The sequence below is a fragment of the Oryctolagus cuniculus genome, chromosome 18, assembly GCF_964237555.1.
Source record: "Oryctolagus cuniculus chromosome 18, mOryCun1.1, whole genome shotgun sequence".
In the NCBI taxonomy this organism is placed as follows: Eukaryota; Metazoa; Chordata; class Mammalia; order Lagomorpha; family Leporidae; genus Oryctolagus; species Oryctolagus cuniculus.
The window spans coordinates 35,930,412-35,956,395 of NC_091449.1; the positions used below are offsets into that span (position 1 = coordinate 35,930,412).

Sequence of the window (25,984 nt, forward strand, 5' to 3'; positions counted from 1 at the left end):
TTACATAATCCTGAGATGTCCCTCATGGAAAAGGATCAAACTAGGGTGCAATTTGGAAAATCTGAATCTAAAGGGAATGTAAGAGGGCTGAAGCCTGTCGTATTTTCTTTCTTGTACCATAGCCTTCTCTTACGCAAGCCCGTTGCCTCTTTGCTCAGAGCTTGTGGCTAACACATACGGATGCAGACACCCATTTCAGCTCCCTCCTCTGAGCCTCTGCGGAGGGCTGGAGACGTCTGACAGTAGGCATCCCAACATCCCTGGCTCAGGGAGGCACCGCTGGGCCCACAGCCCACCTGGAGAGGCGGCCCGCGTGGACATTGCGACGACACTCGTCCCCTAGAATGTGCTGTTTGCTCACAGGAGGATTTTGCACTGGGATGGCTTATAATCCCAAATTTAAATCCTTCCCATATTTCTGAGGTTGCAGTATTAAAATCCTTTTAGGATTTTTCAAAGTGTGTAATCTGTTTAAAATTTAAAAAGAAAAAAAAAAAAAACCTCTTTGGTCCATTCTTTCTCCAAAAATAGGCTGGCTGCATTTCAGCTTCCTTTAAAAGAAAGAAAGAAATGTCTTTTTAAAAAATTATTTGGGTTGTTTATTTGACTTAAGGGGCAACCGTTTCTAAGACAGCCAATGAAATTGTCCTACTGAAATAAAGTGAAACTCCTTCCAGGGACTACAAATAAACCCAGAAGAAACATTTATTTTAAAAAGGATTAAGGAGTTGGAGAAACAAGAAGCTATGCTAAGGAAAAAGAAACTAGAAGAACAGCAGCAAGAAATACAGAACTTTTTCTACCAAAGCGCCCTGCAAGCGTCCGGGCGAGTGGGCCGAGCGCTGATTATAATTTAAATGAGAGGGTGGAGAGTCAGGGTCCCCTGGAGTCCCGCAGCTGGCGAATGGCAGGGAGGGACGAGGGAGTGGCGAGAGGGCAGGATGAAAGAGAAGGGGAGAGACCGGGCAGGGGTCGCCCAGGCTCCCGGGCGGGCGGAGTGAGGCTTCCCCCCAGGGTACCCCCAGGGACTTCACGAGGGCTGCAGAAAGGTCAAAGTGGGAGAGGTATCCCCAAAGACAGGCCACAGGTAGAGACTTCCTCAGAATGGCCGAGCCGCGTGGACACATTTTTCCGTGTGATTTTCATTCCATTTTCATCATCTGTTATAACATAAAATTTCATCAACTGTAAATGTCAGTTCTTCCCTTTATTATTTGCTAATGTCATAAAAATCTGAATTGTTTGCTTTGTCAAAGGGCTAGCTGGGCGCGGACTTTTCCTTATTTGTACTTTACTGCCCCAAATGTGTGGGGTTTATTTATTTAAAAAAAATAACATCCCTTTTGAAATGGGATTTAAATAACAGAGCAAGGTTTGCCATTATCATAAATGTATAAAGTGCTTTGTGAGTAATAAAATGGATCATGGATTCAGGATAATTCAAACTGAAATGTTATGTTCAGTATCAAGATTAGATTACGTTAATGCAGTTCATTTTAAATGGTTTAAAGGCCATCAGATGCATGTGAAAAGAATCTGTATCATAACTTAGAATAAATAGACTGAGACATTTGTTTATAATGTCAGTGCTAAACAAATCTATTACTACGTTTCTGCATGTAGCGTTATATTACCACTGCTATTAAACAAACAGAGCATGAAGATAAATTATAGCTTTAATTATAAACATTACCTTTGCGTATTTATTAATTCAAAATGGAACAATGTTCAATAACCTTAGGTTATTTATATCAGCTAACATTTTAATTAACTTTGTTGTATTTATGCGACTTGGTAATTGTTGCTACCAGGCACATGTAGCTCCTTGAATAATGGAGGCAATCTAACCTATCCCTGTGCATATTACCCATTAAATGAGATGGCAACATTGTAACTCCTGCAGGAGCGCAAACTCTGCCTCAAAGCTCCCTGGGTAAGGAACCAAAGATTCCAAAACTGTCTTTCTCCTTGGAAACCACCAGTGGGGCTCACCTTGAATTCCTGGACGGAGTGTGAAGCAATGTACCAGAGGAGCCAAGGATTACCCTGTGAGTTAAGAGACAGTAAGCACCATTCAGAGAGTTTGAGCTGAAAAGCCATTACAGGTGAGCGTGTGGCCAGATTCTATGGTGCTTTCTTAATAGTATCCCAGTGAAATATAGATGGTCCTGACTTAACGATGGTTCAGTTTGCAACTTGATGATGAGAGGAGAGCATACCCATGCAACCACTCTGCTTTTCTCTTTCAGTATAGTGGTCAATATAGTTCATGAGATACTCAACACAGTATTATAAAGTAGACTTTGTGTTAGGTGATTTTGTCCAGCGGTAGGCTGATGTGAGTGTTCTGAGCGTGTTCAGAGCAGGCTAGGCTAAGCTATGAGTTTGATAGGTTAGGGGTATCAAATGCACTTAGAACTTTTATTTTCAATTGGCGTAACTCTGTCTTAAGTCAACAACTACTGTACCCACCACAGGCATGACTGTCAGTCCTAAAACTCAGGCTATGGCTACCACAATGCTAGATCTTTCATCCTTCAGCTTAACTTTTCCTTTAAGCCACAAGTGCATGAGGTTGATGGGAAATCGCTTCTCAGTCTTTGCTGGACTTGGAGTAGAATTCAGAATGCAGAACAAAAAGAGGGAAGAGCTCTGGCCTCCAGCCCACCCTGCTCTCCACTCAAGCCTCTCTGTCCACTTTCCCATTAGTTTCTTGGACCTGGTCACTCTGCAGAGGTCTGGGAAATCTGTCAGCATCTGAGAATCCCCTGCACACCAGCAAGAAGACGCTAAGGTTCAGCCACCCCACGAGGAAGCTGGTCTAGAACAGTGCTCAGTCAGCCTTCCCAGCGTATCTTACAGGCCTCTGCTCCCTCCAAAACCAGGGGAATCTCCGTGGCTTTTCTCCTCTTCCTCCATTGCTCTCTACCTCTCATAAAACACGCTTTCCTTTTGTCCTTTTCATGATAGGCTTTGTTAGCCCATCAAAAAGACTCACATCTCCAAAACATAAAAAAAGAGCTTAATCTTGCATTTCCTCCAACCCCCCCCCCCCCAAAAAAAAAAACCATGGAGATGTAGAATGAGTGGCTATGTAGGAATCAGGGAAAGAGTCTTGAATTCAGGGAACTCTCCAGACTTTGCCCCTCCCATTTCACACCCAGCACATTCTTTGCTCTCTCAACAGCAGGAGGAACCATTCGATCTGAAGAGGCCTCTATATAGGGAGCACACTGAGGGGAACAATTCTTTCTTTCTCAAGAGTGCATCTCTAGAACTCAGCACATAGCCAGGCACCTGCAAAATCTATAGTAGGCATTTGTTGAAAATTCCAGAGAGATAAAAAGTAATGACTTTCCATACAAACAAACAGAACCCCACCCAAATGATTCAACTCAAACGTGGGCAAAGAATTTGAATAGACATTTCTCCAAAGAAGATACACAAATGGCCAATAATCACATGAAAAAAATGCTCAAGGTCACTCATCATTTAAAAAATGCAAATCAAAGCTATGATGAGGGACTGCTTCACACCCATTGGGTGTCACAAAGAAAGAAAGGAAGGAAGGAAGAAGAAAAGAAGAAAGGAAGCATTGGCACAGATGTGGAAAAATTGGGACATTTGTGCACTGTTGATGAGAATGCAAAATGGTGAAGCTGCTACGTGACATTTCCTCAAAAAATTAAAAATAGAATTACTGTATGATTCAGCAGTTCCAATTCTGGGCTTATACCCAAAAGAATTAAAAACAGCGTCTCAGAGACATCTGTATACCCACATCCAAAATGACGGTACTTACAATAGCTAAAACGTGGAAACAACCCAAGTGTCCATTGATAAATGAATGGATAAGAAAATAGGGTATATCCATACAAAACCATATTACTCTGCCCCCAGATGGAAGGGAATTTTGCTAGACATTATGCTAACTGAAATAGGTCAGACACAAAAATTCAAGTACAGTACTGTATGATTCCATGTATATGAGGTACTTAGATCAGTGAAATCCATACAGACAGGAAGTAGAATGCTAGAGGGTGGGAGAAGGGTAGAAGGGGGAGTTAGTGTTCAATGAATATAGACTTTCAATTTTTAAAAAGATTTATTATTTATTTATTTATTTATTTGAAAGTCAGAGTTACAGAGAGGAAGAACCAGAGAGAGAAAGAGATATCTTCCATCCATTGGTTCACTTCCCAAATGGCCCCAGTGGCCAGGGCTGGGCCAGACTGAAGCCAGGAGCTAGGAGCTTCTTCTTGGTCTCCCTACATGGGTGTCAGGGACTCACTTAGGCCATCTTCTGCTGCTTTCCCAGGCCATTAGCAGGGAGCTGGATTGGAACGGAGCAGCCAGTATGAACTTGCACTCACACAGGATGCCAGCATCACAGGCAGTGGCTTAACCCACTAAGCCATGTTGGCCTCTCCTCCCATTCTTTTCTATTTTTTAATATTTATTTATTTATTTGAGAGGTAGAATTACAGAGAAAGGCAGTGGTAGAGAGAGAGAGAAGTCTTCCATCCTCTGGTTCACTTCCCAGATGGCTCCAATAACCAGAGTTGAGCCAATCCAAAGTCAGGATCCAGGAGCTTCTTCTGGGTCTCCCACACAGGCGCAGGGTCCTAAGGACTTAGGTCATCTTCCACTGCTTTTCCAAGCCACAGCAGAGAGCTGGACTGAAAGAGAAGCAGCCAGGACATGAACCAATGCCCATGTGGGATTCCAGTGCCACAGGTGGAGAGGCCTAGCTCACTATACCAGAGAGCTGGCCCCTCTCCTCCCATTCTTACAGAAAAAAATTCAGTCAAATGTCAGATAAACACATACTCTAGCTTTCACCTCTACCTCCTTTCCCTTTCTCCCTTTTGACCCACTTTACCATGGTTGCTGGCTTCCATACAGAAGATCTACATTCCATTTTCATTCTTCCCTGACAAGTCACAGAGCCCCTGGGTGTCTCCAGATCTCTAAGATTCTATTTCCTCATCTATATAGTGGGCTCAATACGTTCATCCTTAACTCCCATCACCAGAATGATCAATGTGTCCAGTGACGTGCTACATATGAAAGCATTTGGGATGAAATGCTTCCCCATCTGAATGAAGGAAGATATTAACTAAAAAAGAAAGTATTTAGAATAGTTTCTGAAAGAATTAAGATGTTGAGACTACGGGGCCAGTGCTGTGGTGTAGTAGGTATAAAGCCCCTGCCTGCAATGCCGACATCCCATATGGACGCTATTTCAAGTCCTGACTGCTCCACTTCCGATCCAGCTCTCTGCTATGGCCTGGGAAAGCAGTAAAAGATGGCCCAGGTCCTTGGGACCCTTCACCCATGTGGGAGACCTGGAAGAAGCTCCAGGCCCCTGGCTTCAGATTGGCCCAGCTCTCACCATTATGGCCATTTGGAGAGTGAACCAACAGATGGAAGACCTCTCTCTTTCTCTCTCTGCATCTGCCTCTTTATAACTGCCTTTCAAGCAAATAAATAAATCCTAAAAAATAAAATAAAATAAATCAACCCAAAATGACCTCTATTTAAAAAGAAGTTGAGACTTCTGTATTGAGTTGAAAAACCTTATGAAGGTTGAGAATTTCTAGGAAGATTCCAGGTAGATTATTCATTGCTTGATGAGACATTAATTAAAGACCCATTACTTTTCCAGAAGGAATAGTAAACCTAAATCTTCAGATGCTCCTTACCCCTTCATAATTAGGGATTTAAGGGCATAAGCACTAGCTCTTATTCGTTGCTTCCTCTTAGATCCATTCACTGTCCTTCACCTTCTGGTTATTGGATTTTTTTTTAAGTGTTGTTGGCTCCTGCCTGGCTTCACCCAGCGGGAGACCCTAAAGGAGAAGGGAAGGCAGGGAACAGGACAGTAAGATTCTTCCACCTCCACTCCCCTGTGTTTCCAGTGCTGTATCCAGGGGTATTGTGTCTTTCTCGATGGCTCTAGTTCCCAGCCGGACAGCCTCTCCCATGACTTCAGCTTCTATAGGTAGCCCTGGCCCTGGGGCTCTGACATTGCCACTTGCTGCCATTATTCCTCTGACCTAGGAGTGTTGATATTGGTCTGTTATTGTGCTCTCTGGATTGGCCCAACTGTTTGGCCTTGCAGCTCTTCCAACCCCTTTTACAACTAGCTGTCCTCATTAACTTGTAGGACCACCTGGCACTGGTTCTATTTTCCAGGGCTTGAGCATCATCTTCTCACTGCTGAACAAAAAACTAAGAAGTAGGAATGAAAATGTGGGAGTCACAACCTCCAGGGGCTGGGCACAGGAAAGGGAGTCCTGGAAGGAAATGGAAAAGGGGCCATCAACAAAGCAAGAGGGAATACGCCAACTCCATGGTGTGTCTCGGGGATTCCTCCTCTTCCCCCTGTATCACACCCATGTTATACTCAATGCTTCCAAGAAATAAAAGGTCCAGGAGCCAAAGGAACACACAGCCTGGTGTATTATGGTTTGAAAATTGTTGACCGCTGATCTCAGACAGGAGTTTATATCCCAAGTTGTAAGTAAATGGTCCTCTGGAACCAACCTAAATGCCCATCAACAGTAGACTGGATAAAGAAATTATGGGATATGTACTCTTTAGAATACTATACCGCAGTAAGAAACAATGAAATCCAGTCATTTGCAACAAAATGGAGGAATCTGGAACACATCATGCTGAGTGAAATAAGCCAGTCCCAAAGGGACAAATATCATATGTTCTCCCTGATCGGTGACAACTGACTGAACACCAAAAAGGAAACCTGTTAAAGTGAAATGGACACTATGAGAAATGGTGACTTGATCAGCATAGCCCTGACTGTTAATGAACAACTTAACACATTATCCCTCTTAGTATTTTTTTTGTCTGTTCTACTTAATATGACTGGTTTAATTCTGTAATTAATACACAGCTATCCTTAAGTGTTGAAATTTAACTGAAATGTGATCCCTGTTAAATATAAGAGTGGGAATAAGAGAGGGAAGAGATGTACAATTTGGGACATGCTCAAGCTGACTTGCCCCAAATGGTAGAGTTAGAAACATACCAGGGGATTCCAATTCAATCCCATCAAGGTGGCATGTACCAATGCCATCTCACTAGTCCAAGAGATCAATTTCAGTTCACAATTGATCATAATGAAAGGACTAAGAGTCAAAGGGATCACATAAACAAGTCTAGTACCTGCTAATACTAACCAATAGAATAAATAAAGGGGAGAGCGATCCAACATGGGAAGGGAGATACACAGCAGACTCATAGAATGGCAGATGTCCTAAACAGCACTCTGGCCTCAGAATCAGCCCTAAAGGCATTCGGATCCGGCTGAAAAGCCCATGAAAGTACTTCAGGCATGGAAAGCCAAGACACTCTGGCAAAAAAACAAAAACAAACAAACAAAAAACAACCTAAATGAAAGATCTCTGTGAGATATCTGTGAGTGAGATCCCAGTGGAAAGAACAGGTCTTCAAAGAAGGAGGTACCTTTCTCTGAAGGGAGGAGAGAACCTCCACTTTGACTATGACCTTGTCTAAACAAGATAAGAGTCGGAGAACTCAAAAGGCTTCCATCGCCTTGGAAACTCATGACTGGAGCATAGGGAGATTACTGATATTACTGATGCCATAGACAGGAGTGTCAATTGGTAAAGTCAACAACAGGAGTCACTGTGCACTTACTCCTCATGTAGGATCTCTGTCCTTAATGTGCTGTACATTGAGATTTAATGCTATAACGAGTACTCAAACAGTATATTTCACTTTGTGTTTCTATGGGGGTGCAAACTGTTGAATTCTTTACTTAATGTATACTAAACTGATCTTCTGTATATACAGAAAATTGAAAATGAATCTTGATATGAATGGAAGGGGAGAGAGAGCGGGAAAGGGGAGGGTTGCGGGTGGGAGGGAAGTCATGGGGGGGTGGGGGAAGCCAATGTAGTCCATAAGCTGTACTTTGGAAATCTATATTCATTAAATAAAAGTTAAAAAAAAAAAGTAAATGGTCCCAAGAAAGCAGAAGCACTCAGTTCCGGTGTTTAGATGTCCCAGCCTTTCGTTACGTGATGAAGATGAGATTAGGTGATTAGGCTGGGGTCCCACCATTGACTCTTGATGCCTCCCTAAGAAGAGCAAGACCACCGACTGAGAAACTTTATAAGGAGAGGGAGATGACAGAGGGGCCGAGACAGACATGTGTGCTCCCTGTCTCTTTGCCGTGTCATACGCTGTGCACCTTGGGTTTCTGCAAGCAAGAACATCACCCCCAGAGGCTGAATCAAAGGGACTCAGCAGCCTTGAACTGTGACCCAGCACTGCCATGAGCCAAAAGAAATCTTTCCTTTTTGAGCTAGCCTGCCTCATGCATTTCGCTGTAGTGACACAAAACTAGCATAGGATTAGGCAGAGGTGGTGGGGAGGGATTTGCGGGCTGCCCCTCAAACCCCTTCCCACTACTGCAGCTATCTGCCAGCACCCAGGGCATTTGCTATGTCTTGGGAATGGGGGGCCCTCAGCAGGAGATACTATTTTGCTCAGTGGTGGGCTGGAGCTGTGTCCCTAATCTTAACAACACACCAGCTTAATCAAGTCAGCCCTACTTCCTTGGCTATCATTTAATTGCCTGTGGTTTATATCTTGCATATTCAGTGGTTATGTGATGGAAAACTTAACAATTGAGCCACTTAGGTTAAAAAAAAAAGAAGACAAATATTAACACGCATTGCATGAGAAATTCAGATTAAGTAGAGTAATTTTACATTTCATCAGACTTTTGTCCAAACTACTGAATAAGGCTTGGGTGCACACACAGGAGGAGAGTCCTCCGCACCCTGAGCTTCACAGTGCATTTTTTCTCCATGGATAATAGCAGTGCTTATAAAATCATCTAAGTAAGCATGCTTTATTACCTTGTATTTTTCTGTGTGGAGTACCTGGCCAACACCACTGTTCCTTGCAGTTAGTGTCTCCCTCCAGGTGAGTCTTGAAGAACTCTAGGCTGAGATGACCTTAGCGGGTCTGTTGACTTTTCCAAAGGATTTTACATTCCATTCCCTCTTTCCTGACCAGTAGTTCCCATCCCTTTTACTTGCTCCTGTGGGCATTTCAAATCAGTATATCTTTGTCACCAAATAGAAGTTATGATGTAACAGAAGTTATGATGTATTGACCTCTGGAGAGCTGGGCAGAGCTTCTGCAGTCCATCCAAGTGCAGGGTGGTGGTCTCAATGACAGATGACACTGCTGAAGTCAGGAAGCGAGAAAAACTCATGGTGCTTTCAGGAGCTGGACAGTGTGGTCACTGTGTGGACCTGGGGAGGCTTCATGAGAGAGGGGGTAGGGAGGGGAGGGGGAGACCTTCAGGCTCACTGCAGTGTCATCAATTACTCATTAAAGGGGGCAGGCCTTTGGCACAGAGGTTAATGCATTCCTTGGGACACCCGCAAGCCACATCTGAGTGTCTAATTTCAAGTCTTGGCTCCAGTCCTGATTCCACTGTCCTGCTGGTGCACGTCCTGGGAGGCGGTAAGGATACTGATGTCAGCAGGGAGGTAGCAAGGAAGTGAAGACGGCCAGCACCTGCGCTGCAGCCCCACAGGTGCTGCCCAGCCCTGCAACTCCTATGCAGCTGCAGCTGCAGGGACTTCACTGGCTAGAAATATCCAAAATGGGTGCAGGCTGGGCGCCTGTGATGAAAATGAAATTACCCAACAGTCACTTGACACTAGAACATGTCTAGGATTATCAAAAAGGGGCACAGAAACCAGTGGTACTTAAGCTCTATCCCAAACTCCACCTCCTTTGAATATTCAGTTAAGCCCTGCCCCAGGCACCACCCCCTATTCTATCAAAGATTTACCCCAAATCTTATAAATTACAGCCAACTGTGCTCACTCTTGTGCCTTGAGAGTGCACTTTCCCTTCAAATAAATCTTGCTTTCCTGTTCACCTTTTCTATGTCTCTTCTTTGAATTCTTTCTCACATGGAGACAAAAACCTGGAACAAGCCTTGCCAGGGACTTCCCCTACGACAATAACTGGAGTGGTTGGGTTCCTGCAGTCCACCTGGGAGATCCAGATTGAGTTCTTGTCTCTTGGCTTCAGTGGTGTAGTCCAGTCCTGGCTCTTGTGAGCATTTAAGGAGTGAATCAGTAGATAGACGATATCTCTGTGTCTGTCTGTATTTCTCCCTCTCTCTGCCTTTCAAATAAATTTTAAAAATATATTATTATTTTGTTGTTGTTGTTGTTGTTGTTCGTTATTTAATGAGCTTCCCCTCCGAAATCAGAACACCAGTTTGTGAGGGTAAACTCCGTTCGTTAGAGCAAAGATAGACCGCAGGTATCCCTGGAGCTGCGGCACAGCCTTGATCTTCGGCAGTATTTGCGAATCCACAGCTTTCTGATCAACCTTGCGCTGCTCTGTTATCTCGTATTTCTCCTTCTCGGTGTCGAAGACCTCGCCTTCCTGGTGTCTGGGCTTCCGCAGCTTCTTCTTCTTGAAATAAGCATCGGTGAGATGCTTCGGGATTTTCACACCGCTGATGTCAATTTTTGTGGAGGTGGCGATGACAAATTTCTGGTGTGTTCTATGCAGGGGAACCCGATTCAGGGAAAGAGGCCCAGTCACAAGCAGCAAACCACTGCTCAGCTGCTTCAGGAAAACCACCCTCTTGCCCCTGTGGCGCCCCGTGAGGATGATGAGGATGGTCCCAGGGGTGATGCTGGCCCGCAGCTTCCTCACGTGCTGACTGAAGGGCTTTTTGCCGTGGCTCAACAGCTTCCGAGGGACATCTTCGGTGGGATAGTACCGCGGCATTTTGCGAAGCTTGACCACCCTGGTGCCACCATTCTTGTCGCCACCAACTGGTTTCGTGACGGTAGCCAGCACCTTCTCCCTCTTCTTCTTCCTCTCAATCCTGGACTTGGGAGCCGCGTACTTTCTCTTGTACAGGGCCTTCCTGGAGTACATGGCGGAGCGGGAGTATCTGCCAATCCCTCTCACCAGGACGGGGTTTCGGCTGCAGTGGGGCTTCCCCTTCTTGGGCTTCTTCTCCGCGAGGGTCTTCTTCTTCGCCTTGCCGCGGGCATGATCGGCTTTCTTGGCTGGAGATTTCTTGGTAGCGTCCGGCTTTGCAGCGGGAGCTTTTTCACCCGCCATCTTGCAAGACGGGAAAGAGAACTCTAAAAATATATTATTTATTAAATGACTGAAATAATAAAGCTTTAGTATAATTTATTTCATCTGTTAATATTTGAATAGAAATACTAAGCACAAATTCCTCTTTCCAATCTAAAGACACCAAAAATCATCTAGATGCCTGACTACCCTTTGTAGGCAATTGCAGCATCAGAACCAGCCCCAGGAATCAATGAACCTGCTCCCAGTATGTAAAGGTATGACTCTGGGTGAGTGACTGCATTTCTCTAAGTCTCAGTGTTCTCATCTGTGAAATGGAGATAACAGTGGTGCCTACATTGTGGGGTTGTGGTGAGAGTTAAATGACACAACGCATATTAAGCGCTGAGAAGAGCAGCCAGCCCTCAGTATAGGTTAATTCTCATTGCATGGGTCAAGGAATTTAATGAATGCTTTGTTTTTTGGTCAAAACCTAGAAAAAGATCTGAAAATGTAAAGCCAATCAAAGCAGAATGACCCTGGTAGACATCAGTGGGATAGGGAGACCTAGGACTTAGTCATTCTCTTTCTTGCAGCCTGAGGTTGCCCCAGAGTCATCTGCAGAAAAACCTACATCTCTAGAGAGAAATCTGCCACTGTATTTACTTGGATCACTCGTGTCATTCCGTTCTATTACAGTCACGTAGCCAGTTTCTGATTCCGTTTTCTGGATTCTTCCATCCACTTTCCATCCCCTCCAGAATTACAGAGCTGAAGGTCTTTAAGAGTGAAGCAACTCGGCCCTCTCCCTGTTGATATTCCCTGTTGATGATGGACAGGCTCGCTTGCATTTCTCCATGATTAGAGATTCCCACGCTAGAGAATTCTGGAGCAATCTGGTTGACTGCAACTTCTACTCGTGTGCAGTTTTAGTTACAGTGTATAATGCCCCTCATTTGGCAGTGAAGATACATCCAGGCACAGTGTGATGACCTGCCTTTTCCTCTCCTCATAGCAATAAAAATATAGAAGAGTCACATTCAAGTGTTCATCAACAGAAGCATGGATAAGCAAAATATGGTGTGGACATACATTGGCATATTATTCATCCTTGAAAAAGGAAAGAAATTCTGATGCATACAACAGCCTGGATGAACCCAGAGGACATGATGCTAAGTAAAATAAGCCAGTAACAAAAGGATAAATATTGTAGGATTCTACTTACAAGAGGTATCTAAAGGAGTCAGATTCATAGAAACAAAGAATGGTGATTGCCAGGGGCAAGAGGTAGGGGGAAAGAAAATTGTGTTTTTAAATGGGCTTGGGGTTTCCATTGGAGAAGATGAAGAAGTCTGCAGGGGAAGGGTGCTGGTGGCTGCACAGCAATGTGGGCATGCTTAATGCACTGAATTTTACCCTCTAGACTGGCGAACATAGTAAATTACGTGTTATGCGCAGTTTACGATAATCAGGGAAAAGATACTAAGTCCCTCTCCAATCCCAATCACCATACTACACAAAGGGAGACCACACAAATGCCCATGGGGCAGCGATTGGGGTCAGATGAGAAGGACAGTCAGACCCCGGTGTCTTCCACCAGGTCTGGTACCCATGAGGAATGATGAGCAGAGTCTGATCGCCTACAAGGCACACGCTGCAAATTCTCCCAGTGCGAGCCACGTGGCTCCTCTCTCCTTTCGCATGTGCACAAGGATTTTTAACATTCCTGGACATATGACTACACAGGAGCTGGAAGAGCAGCAGCTGGTCAGCAGTTTTCAGGGTTGATCACAATGAAGCCATTTCTCCAGCTCCTGTTGAACCTGTCTGGAGCAGCAGTGTCCTCGGACACCCTCTCTTCTCCGTGAGCTTAAGTCGTTTATCAAATGGCTCGTAAAATCAAACCTCCTCCAGGAATTCTCCCTGGATTCATCAGACAAGAGAAGACAAGGCAATCAGGGGCTGTTCAGTTTGCTTCCTATCCCAAGTTACAGTAATGTCTCAATTAATTAGAATCCAAAAAGCTGTGCTGTATCCTGGGAATAAAACATGAGCAAGACAAAATTTCTACTTGAGAGGCTGCATATTAGAAATGGAGGCAGATACAGCAACAGAGTTTTAAATGGAGCCAAGAAGCTAAGCGGCAGGGGACCTGGTAGTCCTGCCTCTATACGAGGTTAAGGATGGTGCATCCCACTCACATTGGCTCAGGGCTGATCACAGGGTAGAATGGCAATCAATCTCAATATTTGCTGACTATCCTGCTATTGGACATAGTGTGTCCTCCCCTTAACTGGATCTCCTTTTCAAAAATTTATTTTTTTTTTTTAATTTTTTGACAGGCAGAGTGGACAGTGAGAGAGAGAGACAGAGAGAAAGGTCTTCCTTTGCCATTGGTTCACCCTCCAATGGCCGCCGCAGCCAGCGCACTGCGGCCGGCGCACCGTGCTGATCCGATGGCAGGAGTCAGGTACTTATCCTGGTCTCCCATGGGGTGCAGGGCCCAAGCACTTGGGCCATCCTCCACTGCGCTCCCTGGCCACAGCAGAGAGCTGGGCTGGAAGAGGGGCAACCGGGACAGAATCCGGCGCCCTGACCGGGACTAGAACCCGGTGTGCCGGCGCCGCAAGGCGGAGGATTAGCCTAGTGAGCCGCGGCGCCGGCTCTTTTCAAAAATTTAAATGACTATATTGTAGGTTTATTCTTCTCAGTAATGTTCACTATGATCTTGGGTCTCCGTTCCCAAAAATCTACCCTTCAAAAGGTCCTATTGATATTTTCACTGAAATTGTATATAATACATTGATCGACATGGAAGAGATTGAACACTGTTACCTCTCATTAAGGATTCCAGTATGATGTCTATGTATTCAAAGCTTTCCTAAATTACATAGTTGCTACAGATGTGAAATGTCATGGTTTTCTAGTAGAAACTTTGTGTATTTGTTATTCCTTGGTATTTGCTATTCATATTAATATGGGCTTATTATTTTTAGTTGATGAATTCTGGAATTTAGGAAAGTACAACATAATCATTTTATATTACTCTGATATTTTTATTGATCTTGATGGTTTTTCATTTGCCTTTTTTTTTTTTTTTTTTTGACAGATCGAGTTAGTGAGAGAGAGACAGAGAGAAAGGTCTTCCTTCCGTTGGTTCACCCCTCAAATGGCCGCTACGGCTGGCGCTGCACTGATCCGAAGCCAGGAGCCAGGTGTTTTCTCCTGGTCTCCCATGCGGGTGCAGGGGTGCAAGCACTTGGGCCATCCTCCACTGCCTTCCAGGGCCACAGCAGAGAGCTGGACTGGAAGAGGAGCAACAGGAACTAGAACCCGGTGTCCATATGGGATGCCAGCACTGCAGGCAGAGGATTAGCCAAGTGAGCCATGGTGCTGGCCCCCTCACTTGCCTTATTTTTGATAATTGCTTATAAGCAATCATATGATGTAAAATTATGGTTATATTCTTTCCAATATTTATACTTTATTTCTTTTTCATGTCTTACTTCATTGTCTAAGATTCTCAAATACTGAAAGATTTTGGTGACTGCAAGCATCTTTTTTCTTTCAATTTTTATTAAAAATTGCTTAGATTGATTTTATTTATTTACAAGAAAGACTGACAGAGAGAAGGAGAGACTAGTTCACTCCCCATGTGACCACAAAGTCCAGGGCTCAACCAGGAATCTAGGATCCTGGAACTTCATCTGGGTTTGCCACATGGATGGCAGGAGCTCAGGCACTTGGGCCATTTGCTGCTACTTTACCAGGAGCATTAGCAGAGAGCTAGATCAGAAGTAGAGCAGCCAGGACTTGAACCACTGCACTGATGTGGGAAGCCGGCATCCCAGGCAGCAGCTTGATCCACTGTGCCACAATGCTGGCTCCATCTTTCAATTTTTAAAAACTATTACTTTATCTTATATTTGAAAGGCAAAGAGACAGAGGTAAAAAGGCAAAGAAGCAGATATAGAGATATCTCTCATCTACTGCTTCCCTCTTCAAATGACTGCAAGAGCTGGAGCTGGGCCATGCGGAAGCCAGGAGCCAGGGACTTATTCTGGACTTCCAACAGGTGGCAGAGACCCAAGTACTTGAGCCATTCCCTGCTGTCTCGTAGGCTGTGCATTAGCAAGAAGCTGGAATTAGGAGCAGAGCTGGTACTCTAAGCCAGGCATGTGGATACAGCACACAGGTGTCTCAAGTGCCAGCTAAACTGCTGCACCAAACACCCGTCCTAGTGCCAACAGCTTTATTGCACTCTTGATTTTAATTGGATTATTTAGGCTATTACTGTTAAATTTGTTATATTTATTTATTTATTTATTTACTCACCTACTTATTTGAAAGGCAGAGTTACAGAAAGAGAAGAAGAGATGGAGAGAGAGAGAGAGATCTTCCATCTGCTGGCTCACTCCCCAAATGGATGCAACAGCCAGGGCTGGGCCAGGCCAAAGCCAGGAGTTCCTAGCTCTGGAGTCAGGAGCTTCCAGGCTTCCCACAAGGACAGCAGGGATCTAAGCAATTGGGCCATTTTCCACTGCTTTCCCAGGCCATTAACAGGAAGCTGGGAAGGAAATGGAGCAGCTGGAACTCGAACCAGCACCCATATGGGGTGCTGCCACTGCAGATGGTGGCTTAACCCGTTGTGCTACAGTACTGGACCCTGAATGTTTTCTCATGTTTGTTTCTGATGTGGTTACTTAATCGGGTTAAAATGATGAATTTCAAAGCTTTCTATAGATTTGAATATATATTAATGGTCAAAGAAAGATGATATGTAAAACCCTATATGACCCTCAATTTCAAGGACATGTTATAAATTAAGGTATTTCTCTGGAATTGCTAAAGTGTGAAAATAATGTATTCTTTGGAAAAAATGCTCAAAAATAAAATGTTGAGAAGTAAAAAGATTTTCTAGGTAATCTTTATTGAATTCAGAAACTGAAAATATCCACAATTATCCAGCCACCAGTATTGTCAGAAAGCCAAAGACTGTGCCCTCGAGATCACTCAGATTCTCTGAGTCACAATATTTTCACCATTAGAAATCAGGACTCTGATCCACCTCCTATGGTTGTTGTAAAGATTAAGTGAGATGTGAGATCTTTACTATAATTCCTCACACATGCTAAGCACTCAATATATTGTATTTCTTTTCTCTTCCTTTAGTCAAACCCCATACACATACTAATCACTCTAGAAACATGTATGGAGAGAAATAGAATTTACTATTCAATACATTTACCCGTAACGCCTATTATTTAATAGAATCTAATTACTCACTCTTCACTTTTGTCTGTTCTGGACTCAGATTCAACTGAGCAGCTGTGATGTTCCAGCAATTCTGTACCAGTCAGTTTCACATGTGTTCTCCAACAAGACTATACAAGTAGATCTTAGAGTACTTGAGTCCAGTTAGAAAGTTCTATGGAATTCTTCCTGGATCCTGTCAAGCATCGCCCCCTCTTCAACTAAGAACTCAGGGTCTTGCAGACGATAACCTAGTGGAAGGCTCAGAGCACCTCAGAGTCGGAGGAAATAAAAAGCAGAGGAAAGGGTAGTTGCTTCCCCTCATTTAGTGATCCACGTGAGTATCAGTACACATGCGCTTTCTCATGCAAAAACATTTAGGAAGCCTCTGGCATTTTTGCTGTGTGCCTGGCAATGTCAAGTTCCCAGTCATGTAGACCTAATAAAAAATGACAAGGTTCCTGCTCTCACAGAGCTTGCCTTTTGTGCAGAATGCATTCAAAAATGCACACACAAAAAATTAAACAAGAGAATCTAGCTGCTGAGAAGTGTTTGAGGAAAATAAGGGAGTATGAAGAAGAACCCATGAGAGTGGGTAGAACTACTTTGGACTGCTCGTGGAAGACCTCTGAAGGCAGAAACTCTGAGCAGAGACCAAGAAGAGGAAAACACTTTGGAGGGTTCAGGAAATGTGTGATCTGAGCAGAAAAAAAAAAAAAAAAATAGAAAGACCCCATGGAAGGAGAGACTGGCAGGTGAAAAGAGTAGGTAGAGGACCAATGAGAGTTTTGGGTGTGGAAGCATTATTTGTAACACATCTGGGTTTGTGGTGTGTGAGCTGAAGGGCTGTGTGTGGTCCCAGGTTGTCGCCCACTGCCCCTAACTTCCATGAAGCATCTTCTCTCCCTTGGTGTGACAGCCAAAGGGGCCCCAGAGCCCTCCCCACGGTGTGGCCCCCTGGTGCTTCCTTGACCTCACGTCCTCCTACTGCTCTTGCTTTCCTGTTTGCTCCTCACCGCTGCTTCAGCATGTCAGACTGCCCTCACCTCAGCAACCTTGCACCTGCTGTTCCTAACGTCTGAAAAACCCTTCTCCCTGATCCCTACCCTGTTGCCTCTTTGTCTTCTTTTGATCTCTATAGCAAAACCATATTCTCAGAAAGATCCTATCAGTTGCCTGGGGGCCCAGATGTTTCAGTCTGGCCTTAGACCTGTTCCTAAATTCTCTAACACACTAGAGGCATGTATTTAACCTTAAAGCAATCAAAACTCTGCAGTCATTTTTTTTCCCCCATGAAAGACTTATGTCATCAGTCAAAAGGCCTCGTCTCTAACTTAGGGGTGGAGGGGCTGGAAATAGAGTGACTGCCTGTCTCGGTCATCGTCATGGTTGAAATTAGTAGCCAGCTTTTCAAATTCCAATTTAAAATTCATTCGAATCCATCATCCTTTTCTCTTGCTGGTGGAGAAAAAGCAAAACATTTTTCAAAGTCGAGAAGTTCGAATTCAGTTTGCTGGGTTACATCCGGTTTACATTGCTTTTTAACCTATGCCCTCCAATACTGACAACAAACCTGAGCTTGTCAAGCTTGAGGGGAGTTACTTCCAACAAGAATGACCAACAAGAAACTGGGAATGCTGGCTCAAGTTCAATGGAGAATTATGGCTGTTCCCCCGGGAAGGAAAGTTAGCAGACAACAGGTCTCCCACCTGACTGGTCTAATACTGGCCACAGACCAGAAGGGTTAGAAAAAGATTATGAACTCTCTTCTAGCAGGGGATGGTAAAGTTTATTATTTTTCTTTTGTTCAGTCTGGGCAATCACAAAAATATTATTTTCCTGGCACTTGGAAGGAGAGTTGGGCAGACAATATGAATTTCAGAAAAAATATTTTGCCATTAATTATGTCATAAGCAAAAGAGTAAAATAAACTGTTTATTATCACATTTAAAATGCTTTTGATCAGTCAACTGAAAAACTAATTTCATTTTCTCATTACATTGCCTCAGGCATCCTTTAACGTCAATTTTTATTATAGCGAAAGCAAAAAAATTAAAATGATCAGTTATGGTGCATAGAGAAACATTTGCTACAGAATTTTTAAAACTAAGAATAATAAAGCATGGAACCTCTTTATCATTCATAATAATCACAACTTGTCTGGTGAAGGAGCGATTCTGCTTCCAGGGTCTAGAGGACCAACCCATTATAACCTCTTTTCCGATTCCCACTGAACCCTCAGGGTTGATCAGGTTGATCAGTCCTGAGAGAGAGAAGCTAGAAACTCTGTCCCAAAGAAATCGGCTTAAATTTCTAGCCCCACTGGGTCAGAGTTACACAGATGGATCAGATTGGGCAAGACTCTTATACCCGGAGAAGCTAAAGAAGAGAGATAAGCAAAGTGTTGGGAAAACATGGACTTTTTCTCCATCTTTTGACCCTACAGTTGATATTATAAAAACAGAAATGATATTGAAAAAGGTTAAGAAGTCAGGCACAGATTTCCCAAACTTGGCCCTGTTCCTTACAAACTATGGGATCATGGGTACCATCGCCAGACTGAATGTCCGGAGTTACTGTGTTATAAAGCATCACCAAGGCTGTGCAGGTGAAAGTACTTGGTAAAGCAACGATCAAAGGCCACTTCACAATGTCACTAAGATAACAGAATGCCTTGGCTGAGGTGATCCTGGGGCATGGCTGCTTTCTTTGTTGATTTTGAACAGAGCTATCTCTTGGGCTGTAAGAAGAAGCAGCTACTCTGTTGAAGGGAAAGACTGGAAGAGGAGAAAGGAGGCCTTGGTAATAGAATAATAATAGAGCCTCTGGTGCTTTGTCAGCTTGAATGATCTGATTGAACACTCCCTGGAACTAGAAGTAGGGAGAAAGTAAAAGACCCATGACCGTATGTGACTTGAGTTGCAAGTTCCAATCCAGGGCCCAGAGGGCAAGGCTGTAGAGGGTCCGATGTCCTCTCTGAGCTGATCCTCCAAACATGGCATGGCTTTGGCTCCCTGATTAGGTTCTATGTTATGAAAGAGAGATGTGGTGCAAGTCCCGGTAGATGGCAATAGAGAAGGAAATGTGAAGACTGCTCTTGAGTACACTTGATTCCCTGCCCCAAACTCAAAAATGCCTCAGCTTGGAGCGAGCTGATTTATTAGGATTGTTGGAACTTGGAAGAGGAGTGAATATTAACTCAGGCCAAGGATCAACCCTAACTAAGGTCACTGTGGCTGCACACAGAGAAGCTATTACTTTCCTCTGTGATGAGAACTGAACACATGCTCTGCCATGGTTGAAATGGGATTTGGCTCCCAAACTCATGCATTGATGGCCCCAAAGGCATGGAGTGGTGGCACTGACAAGGTGGAGGCTTGATCTGATCATGGCATCAAGGCGAGCCTAGTGGGAAGTGCTTAGGTCATGAGGGCCTTGCTCTAAGAAGGTAATTCTTTTGAGACGGTGATTGCTTTAGCTTGAGTCCAGCCCAGTTGTTCTCTGCTCCCTGACTCACCATGGGATTCTTCCTTAGCGTGTGCTCCAAGCTCTACAATTGCCACCCTCATCAGATGCCAAATGAATAGGGCTTTGGACTGTGAACCTCCAAAACAGTAAGTCAAAATAAACTTTGTTCCTTGGTAGATAGCTTGTCTCAGGTATTTTTTGAAATGACAAAAATCTTACTAGTACAATCCCCATGTTCCTTATAGCCCCAATATGAGAAATACTGAGACTGTCTGCTCTAAGAAGCCTGTGTGCCCCGTAAGAGGCATAAAACAAGTCTCAAATATACCCTGATTCCAAGTATGTCAGTCTACCGGGAAGTCAAGACTTAAAGAGCAAATAGAAAACATGAAGGAAGTGTTAACGCTCCAGTTAGGAAAAATGGACAATGGCAGAGGATAATCTCCAATGAGGCTTGACTAAAGGGAAGGTAAAGCACATTCCGGTATATAACACCTCATTCTTGATAACAACCTCCTGGACTGTACTTGTTCCCCACTCACCTCTGAGAAGTCTTTTGGTTGTGTTGCCATCGTGAGCTCCAAGGGAAGGCTTACTAGTTGGTCACTGGGCCTAGACATTCAGATGATACCACCCACTTAGGTGTCTGGGCTCTGGGTTTTTCTTTCTTCCACATCAGCCTCACTCCCAGATAGTCTCCCACATGTCAGATGGCTTCCAACAATTCCAATCTTGCATCTTCCTAGTGTCAGAAGAAAAGGGATTTCTCTGACTTATTGATTTAAACACGAATTTTAGTGTTCAGTCTCTCTAGCCATGGGTGTTCTGGCTTGGGTCACATGAAGCCAACTGCAAGTCCAGGGTAATACAATACAGCCAGTCCTTTCCATCTGCGAGTTCCATATTGGGAGATGGCACCAACCATGAATTTAAAACATTTGAGAAAAAAATTTCAATTATACCTAATGTGTACATACTTCTTTCATCTTTACTCCCTAAAAAAACTGGACAATACAACATCTGTACGTAGTTTTTACATTGTGCTGGGTATTGTAAGTTATTTAGAGATGATTTAAAATATATAAAAGATGTGCATATGTTATATGCAAATACTATGCCATTGATGTAAGGGAAAAGAGCATCCATAGATTTTGGTATCTGGGGCGGGGGTGCAAGGGGAGCCTAAAACCAAGGGACAACTGCTTTCTGATCTGCCAAGTTTTGAGTCCCAAGGCCTTCTCTCTCTCTCTCTCTCTCTCTCTTTTTTATTTGATAGATAGACAGTGAGAGAGAGAGAGAGACAGAGAGAAAAGTCTTCCTTCGGTTCACCCCCCAAATGGCCGCTACAGCCAGAACTATGCCAATCCGAAGCCAGGAGCCAGGTGTTTCTTCCTGGTCTCCCACATGGTTGCAGGCACCCAAGCACTTGGGCCATCCTCCACTGCCTTCCGGGCCACAGCAGAGAGCTGGCCTGGAAGAGGAGCAGCCGGGACTAGAACCCAGTGCCCATCTGGGATGCCAGTGCCGCAGGCGGAGGATTAACCAAGTGAGCCACGGCGCCAGCCTCCCCAAGGCCTTTTCTAAGACCTGAGTAGAGTCATCTCCTCCAGCTATACACAGACTGAAACTGAGAGACAAGTGGATCCTCAAGGAGAATAAGACTGCCCTTATTGGAAAGGGATCACAGAGACAAAACTCAGCAGCTGGTTATGTAGGCACCAGCAACTGTGCTTAACCTTTTCCACGCTTTTGTGAGGGCTTGGTTTGAAGCAGGGAGAGAATGTAAGGGCAGATCCTGGATCCTCTCATGCCTGTGGCACTCAACAGGCACATGCAGGTACTGGTACAGTACGGGACAACCCTGCTTTCCTCCAGCCAAGATCGCCCGGCCTGATGAAAAAGGCAATTAATCCGGCTGCCTCCCAGTAATCTCCCAGCCCATTTGGTAACCATCTGTACTCCTTATTCCACAAGGCAGCCAAAATTAAGAAGGCTTGTATTTGTTTTTTTGGAAAATGTTATGATTTTTCAACTAAACAGTAAAAACCTTACAAAGCCATGAGATTTATTGAAACTGCCAAATTGTCTGGACTTGATCAAACTGGTTTACACTGGTTTTCAATGTGTGCTCTCTTTGCTCAATTTTATCACCATAAACAACCATTTCAATTTATTTATACAGGACCAGGACTTCTCTTTATATTTGTTACATATTATTTCATTTGACCCCACCAAATTCATGTGTGGAACAAATGTAAATAATATTGTGAGGCCCAGTTTATGGATGGAAGTGCTGGCTACCTATATGGTTAAAGGTTTCCAGGAATCAGCTTGGTGCCAGCTATGTGGGATTTTAACCCAGCTCTTCTGGCTGAAAACTGTATTTGTTCTCATATATTTTGTCATGCCTTGATTTGGCCTACAACTATAACACTAGTAACATACCCTTTGGCCACTGCATTTAGCACTCTATTAGAAAAAAAAATGGAGTAAATGAAATAATTACTTGCTCATTATTCCTACCTGAAATTTGTGCTATTTATGACTTAGATAGCCAAGGCCATTATATTCATTTGGCAAATTTATTGTTTCAATAGGAAAAACACAAAACAAATAAGAAATGTTTCTTATCCTCAAAAACATTGATGTCTAGTTGTGAACACAAGATAAATGAGAAAGAAATTATACTTCCATTTGTAATTTTATAAAGATTTAAATGACCAATGAATAGATGTACACAAAAAGAGAAAAGAACAAAAGAAAAAATACATGAGAAGATATTCCTACAGAGTCTATGAGAAATCACACACAAATTGTACAGAGGAAAAATGAAGAAAGAGTTCCATGGAAACGTGACATCTAAAACTTAGTCTTTCTTTGCCAAATGACACCAGTTAAATGACAGCAAATGATTTGAAGGTCAGGGTTTTCCCTAAGACCATATCAAGGCCGGGGTCCTCTGAAAAGTGTCATCAAATTCACCTACTAGGCCATTTGTGAATAATTAGACATTACTGTTCCGCTGATAGTTGATGAAGAACTGGAGCTGTCCACAAATCTGGAAATGCCTGGGCTTGTCTTGTCCTTCCAGTGAGCCACAAGTCTCAGAAGGACATATGTCTCGTCTCTACCTTTTCCGCCCCCCCTCACCATGCCTATCAAGCATTTGGATCCACAGAAAAAGCTAAAAATTATGAAGTTTGTATTGAAGAAAATCTAACTTAGCTAACGAACTCTGAATATATGGCTGCTTTAACCCTGCAGTGCCTAGGGAAAACATTCCTGGATATCCCAGCATGACTTGGAGTTCAATGGGAACCCCAGTGCAACTGGGAAGCAGGATCAGGCTACCACCAGCAGCAAACTCTCCTTTGCCCTTACCTTTGATTTTCTGCCCCGCCCCTCCCGGTCACCTTAAAAGAAAGGGCGAGATGAGTAGCTTGGCTAACCAGACATTGCATCAGACGGTTAGGCTTGGGGCTATCTTTACTAGCTCTCAGCGACTGACCTCTACTGTCTTGAATGGCCTTTGCTTCATGGTCATTTAAACCCAAAAGGGACCCATATCCCAGAGACAGGCAATTCAAAACAGTACTGAACACCAAAGGCCTCTAGGAAAAGGCACCTAAATGGGAATTTAACACATAAGATAAATAAAATAACCGGAATCTGGAATCTTTTTTAAAAGTTTCATGTTTCAAAAATCCTTAGTTCCCCTCCCCCCAACCCTGTTACAGGCTTCCACTTCCCCTTGCAAGATCCTCGCTGACGCTGACTTAATAAATTATTTCTCTTCCCAGCAATGAGTTGATCCATCCTTGTTTGGTACATCTGTTATAACACATCACAGGCTCCCATAATTACTCTCTTATTTAATTCTACACATTCTGATTAGCTGTATCTGTTCCAGGCAAGCTCTAGGAGAATGGTAAGTACCCTTCATTCAGAAAGAGTTCTTCAAAACAGTAGGAAGTAAAATTAAAGTAATTATTAAGTCGTAGAAACTTGCAGTTCCACAATAGACAGAAGGGCTGGCAAATAGCTAGCACATCCCAGTGAGAGCAACGCTCAAAGCTGCTTTCTGAAATAATTCCTAGGATCTGGCTCTTGGTAATGACATGCAGTGAGTGAAGAGGCAAGAAAATACAGAGCTGAAGACCACTCTAGGACTTCACAGGCGCCTTCTCCCACATACTGCTGAGAAACTGGAAACGAAACAGACTTAAGGAAGCGCCGTGCGGGTTTCTACAGCTGGGCCAGCCTGTCTTCTTTTGCTCTTCTCCTTAGCTGTCATGAATATTCTGGGCATCAAGAAGCTTTTAGCAGAGGAGAGACAATTAAATTCCAACTTTTCACCATTGTGTCTCTTGCACCAGTGTGAGCCACAGGGCATAGGGCAATAGACTGAAATTAGATTGTAGAAGAACATGTGTACTGACCTTTTCGCAGAGCAGATCTATTTACTTTATAATGCAGTTCAACTTGTAGGAACTGATGTACTCCTCGCTGGAGTAAAGGTTAAGAAATATGTGCATCTTAATTCATTTGGATTGCAACTCTGCTCCAGCCCTCTGCTTCCGACATAGACCAACACGGATTGGCCCCAACAAAACTTCGAAGGCAAAGTGTTTTTGAAGTTAGTGATACAAGGGGCTCCTCTGTCCTTCAGTGCGGTGGTGTTGAAGTGTGGCAGTAGTAGTACTTGGGAGCTTGTTAGAAATGCAAATGTTGAGATCTTATGCCAAACTGAGTCAGAGCTATGTTTCAACAGGCACTTCTGATGTACTGCTAATGCTTGAGAATTTTGTGTGTGTGTGTGTGTACGTGTGTGTTAATTCTTCAGGGACTTTTTAAAAAAGCTTATTTACATATTTATAAGAGGGGGAAAATGAAGGTAAAGAGGAGAGAGAGAGAGAGAGAGAGAGAGAGGAGATCTTCTATCTGTGGACTTACTCACCAAAAAACCACAATGGCTGGGTTGGATTGGGGCCAAGTCAAAGCTGGAGCTGGGAACTCCATCCAGGCCCACCAGCTGGCTGGTACTTCGGCCATCACTGCTTCCCCACAGGTCTGCATTACCAGTAGGCTGGAGTCAGGAGTTGGAGCAAGATATCGGATCTGAGCACTCTGCTGTGAACAAAGGCATCCTCACCCATGTCTCAAGCTCCGGACCAACTGCCCAAACTTCCAGGCACTCTTAATGTGCAGCCAGAGTTGACAGCCACTGAAGTAATTTTCTGTTTCTTAAAATGTGGAAGGCAGCAGCTACCATTGGTGACACAAATGTTAAGTGGTAGGTCGCTGTGCGTGGTCTCAGGATGTGCTTTTCAGTAGCGCCAGAAGGCACCATTTCTTAGTAATAAACTAACATCGCTTTACTTATTTATTTATTTTTTTGATAGGCAGAGTGGACAGTGAGAGAGAGAGACAGAGAGAAAGGTCTTCCTTTTGCCATTGGTTCACTCTCCAATGGCCAATGTGGCCAGCACACCACGCTGATCTGATGGCAGGAGCCAGGTACTTATCTTGGTCTCCCATGGGGTGCAGGGCCCAAGTACTTGGGCCATCCTCCACTGCACTCCCTGGCCACAGCAGAGAGCTGGCCTGGAAGAGGGGCAACCGGGACAGAATCTGGCGCCCCGACCGGGACTAGAACCCGGTGTGCCGGTGCCGCAAGGCGGAGGATTAGCCTAGTGAGCCGCGGCGCCGGCCGCTAACCTCGCTTTAACATTTGTAATGTTCCCCCTTTAAAATTAAGACAGAGCAGTACCCAGGCTCAGAACCTGGAGCATTCAGCAGTATCAAGACAGAACATGATTAATATCATTAAATTGCATTTGGGTTATGGTTATAGGTTGTTTTTTATTTATGTCAGATGACACCAGTTTTCATTATGTGATAGTGATATAAATTTTTCTTTTTAATTAACTTTTTTAGCAAAGAAGAATGAACCAATTTAAACAGAAATATTTAATAACTCATTCAAATAACAGAGTGCAGATGGCTCTCAGGAACTTACTTGCGGAACAGGGAGAGAAGGCGATTTGCAGGGCAGTGTAGGTCAGTGCACATGAGGCCTCATTTCCAGTGCTGCTAGCCTCTGTCTGTGGGCCTTGGCCTTCAGCAAGATGACCTAAAGCCT

At 43.9% G+C, this 25,984-nt stretch overlaps 1 protein-coding gene and 1 long non-coding RNA gene across 2 annotated transcripts; both read right to left on the minus strand.

The window, feature by feature from the left end:
• Positions 1 to 3,901: 3,901 nt before the first annotated feature.
• LOC138846794 (uncharacterized) lies at positions 3,902 to 25,984 on the minus strand. Its single transcript, XR_011384315.1, has 4 exons — positions 25,862 to 25,984; positions 24,800 to 24,928; positions 20,385 to 20,584; positions 3,902 to 4,679 (listed from the first exon to the last, which is right to left on the minus strand). It is a non-coding gene; the product is annotated as an uncharacterized lncRNA (long non-coding RNA).
• Positions 10,249 to 11,190, minus strand: LOC100353259 (large ribosomal subunit protein eL6-like). The gene has a single exon (XM_051846758.2). The coding sequence runs from the start codon at positions 11,161 to 11,163 to the stop codon at positions 10,288 to 10,290; it is 876 nt and encodes a 291-aa protein (XP_051702718.1). The 5' UTR covers positions 11,164 to 11,190; the 3' UTR covers positions 10,249 to 10,287.

Coding starts and splice junctions, on each gene's coding strand:
- LOC100353259 (XM_051846758.2), bottom strand. CDS start 11,163: ATGGCGGGTGAAAAAGCTCCCGCTGCAAAGCCGGACGCTACCAAGAAA.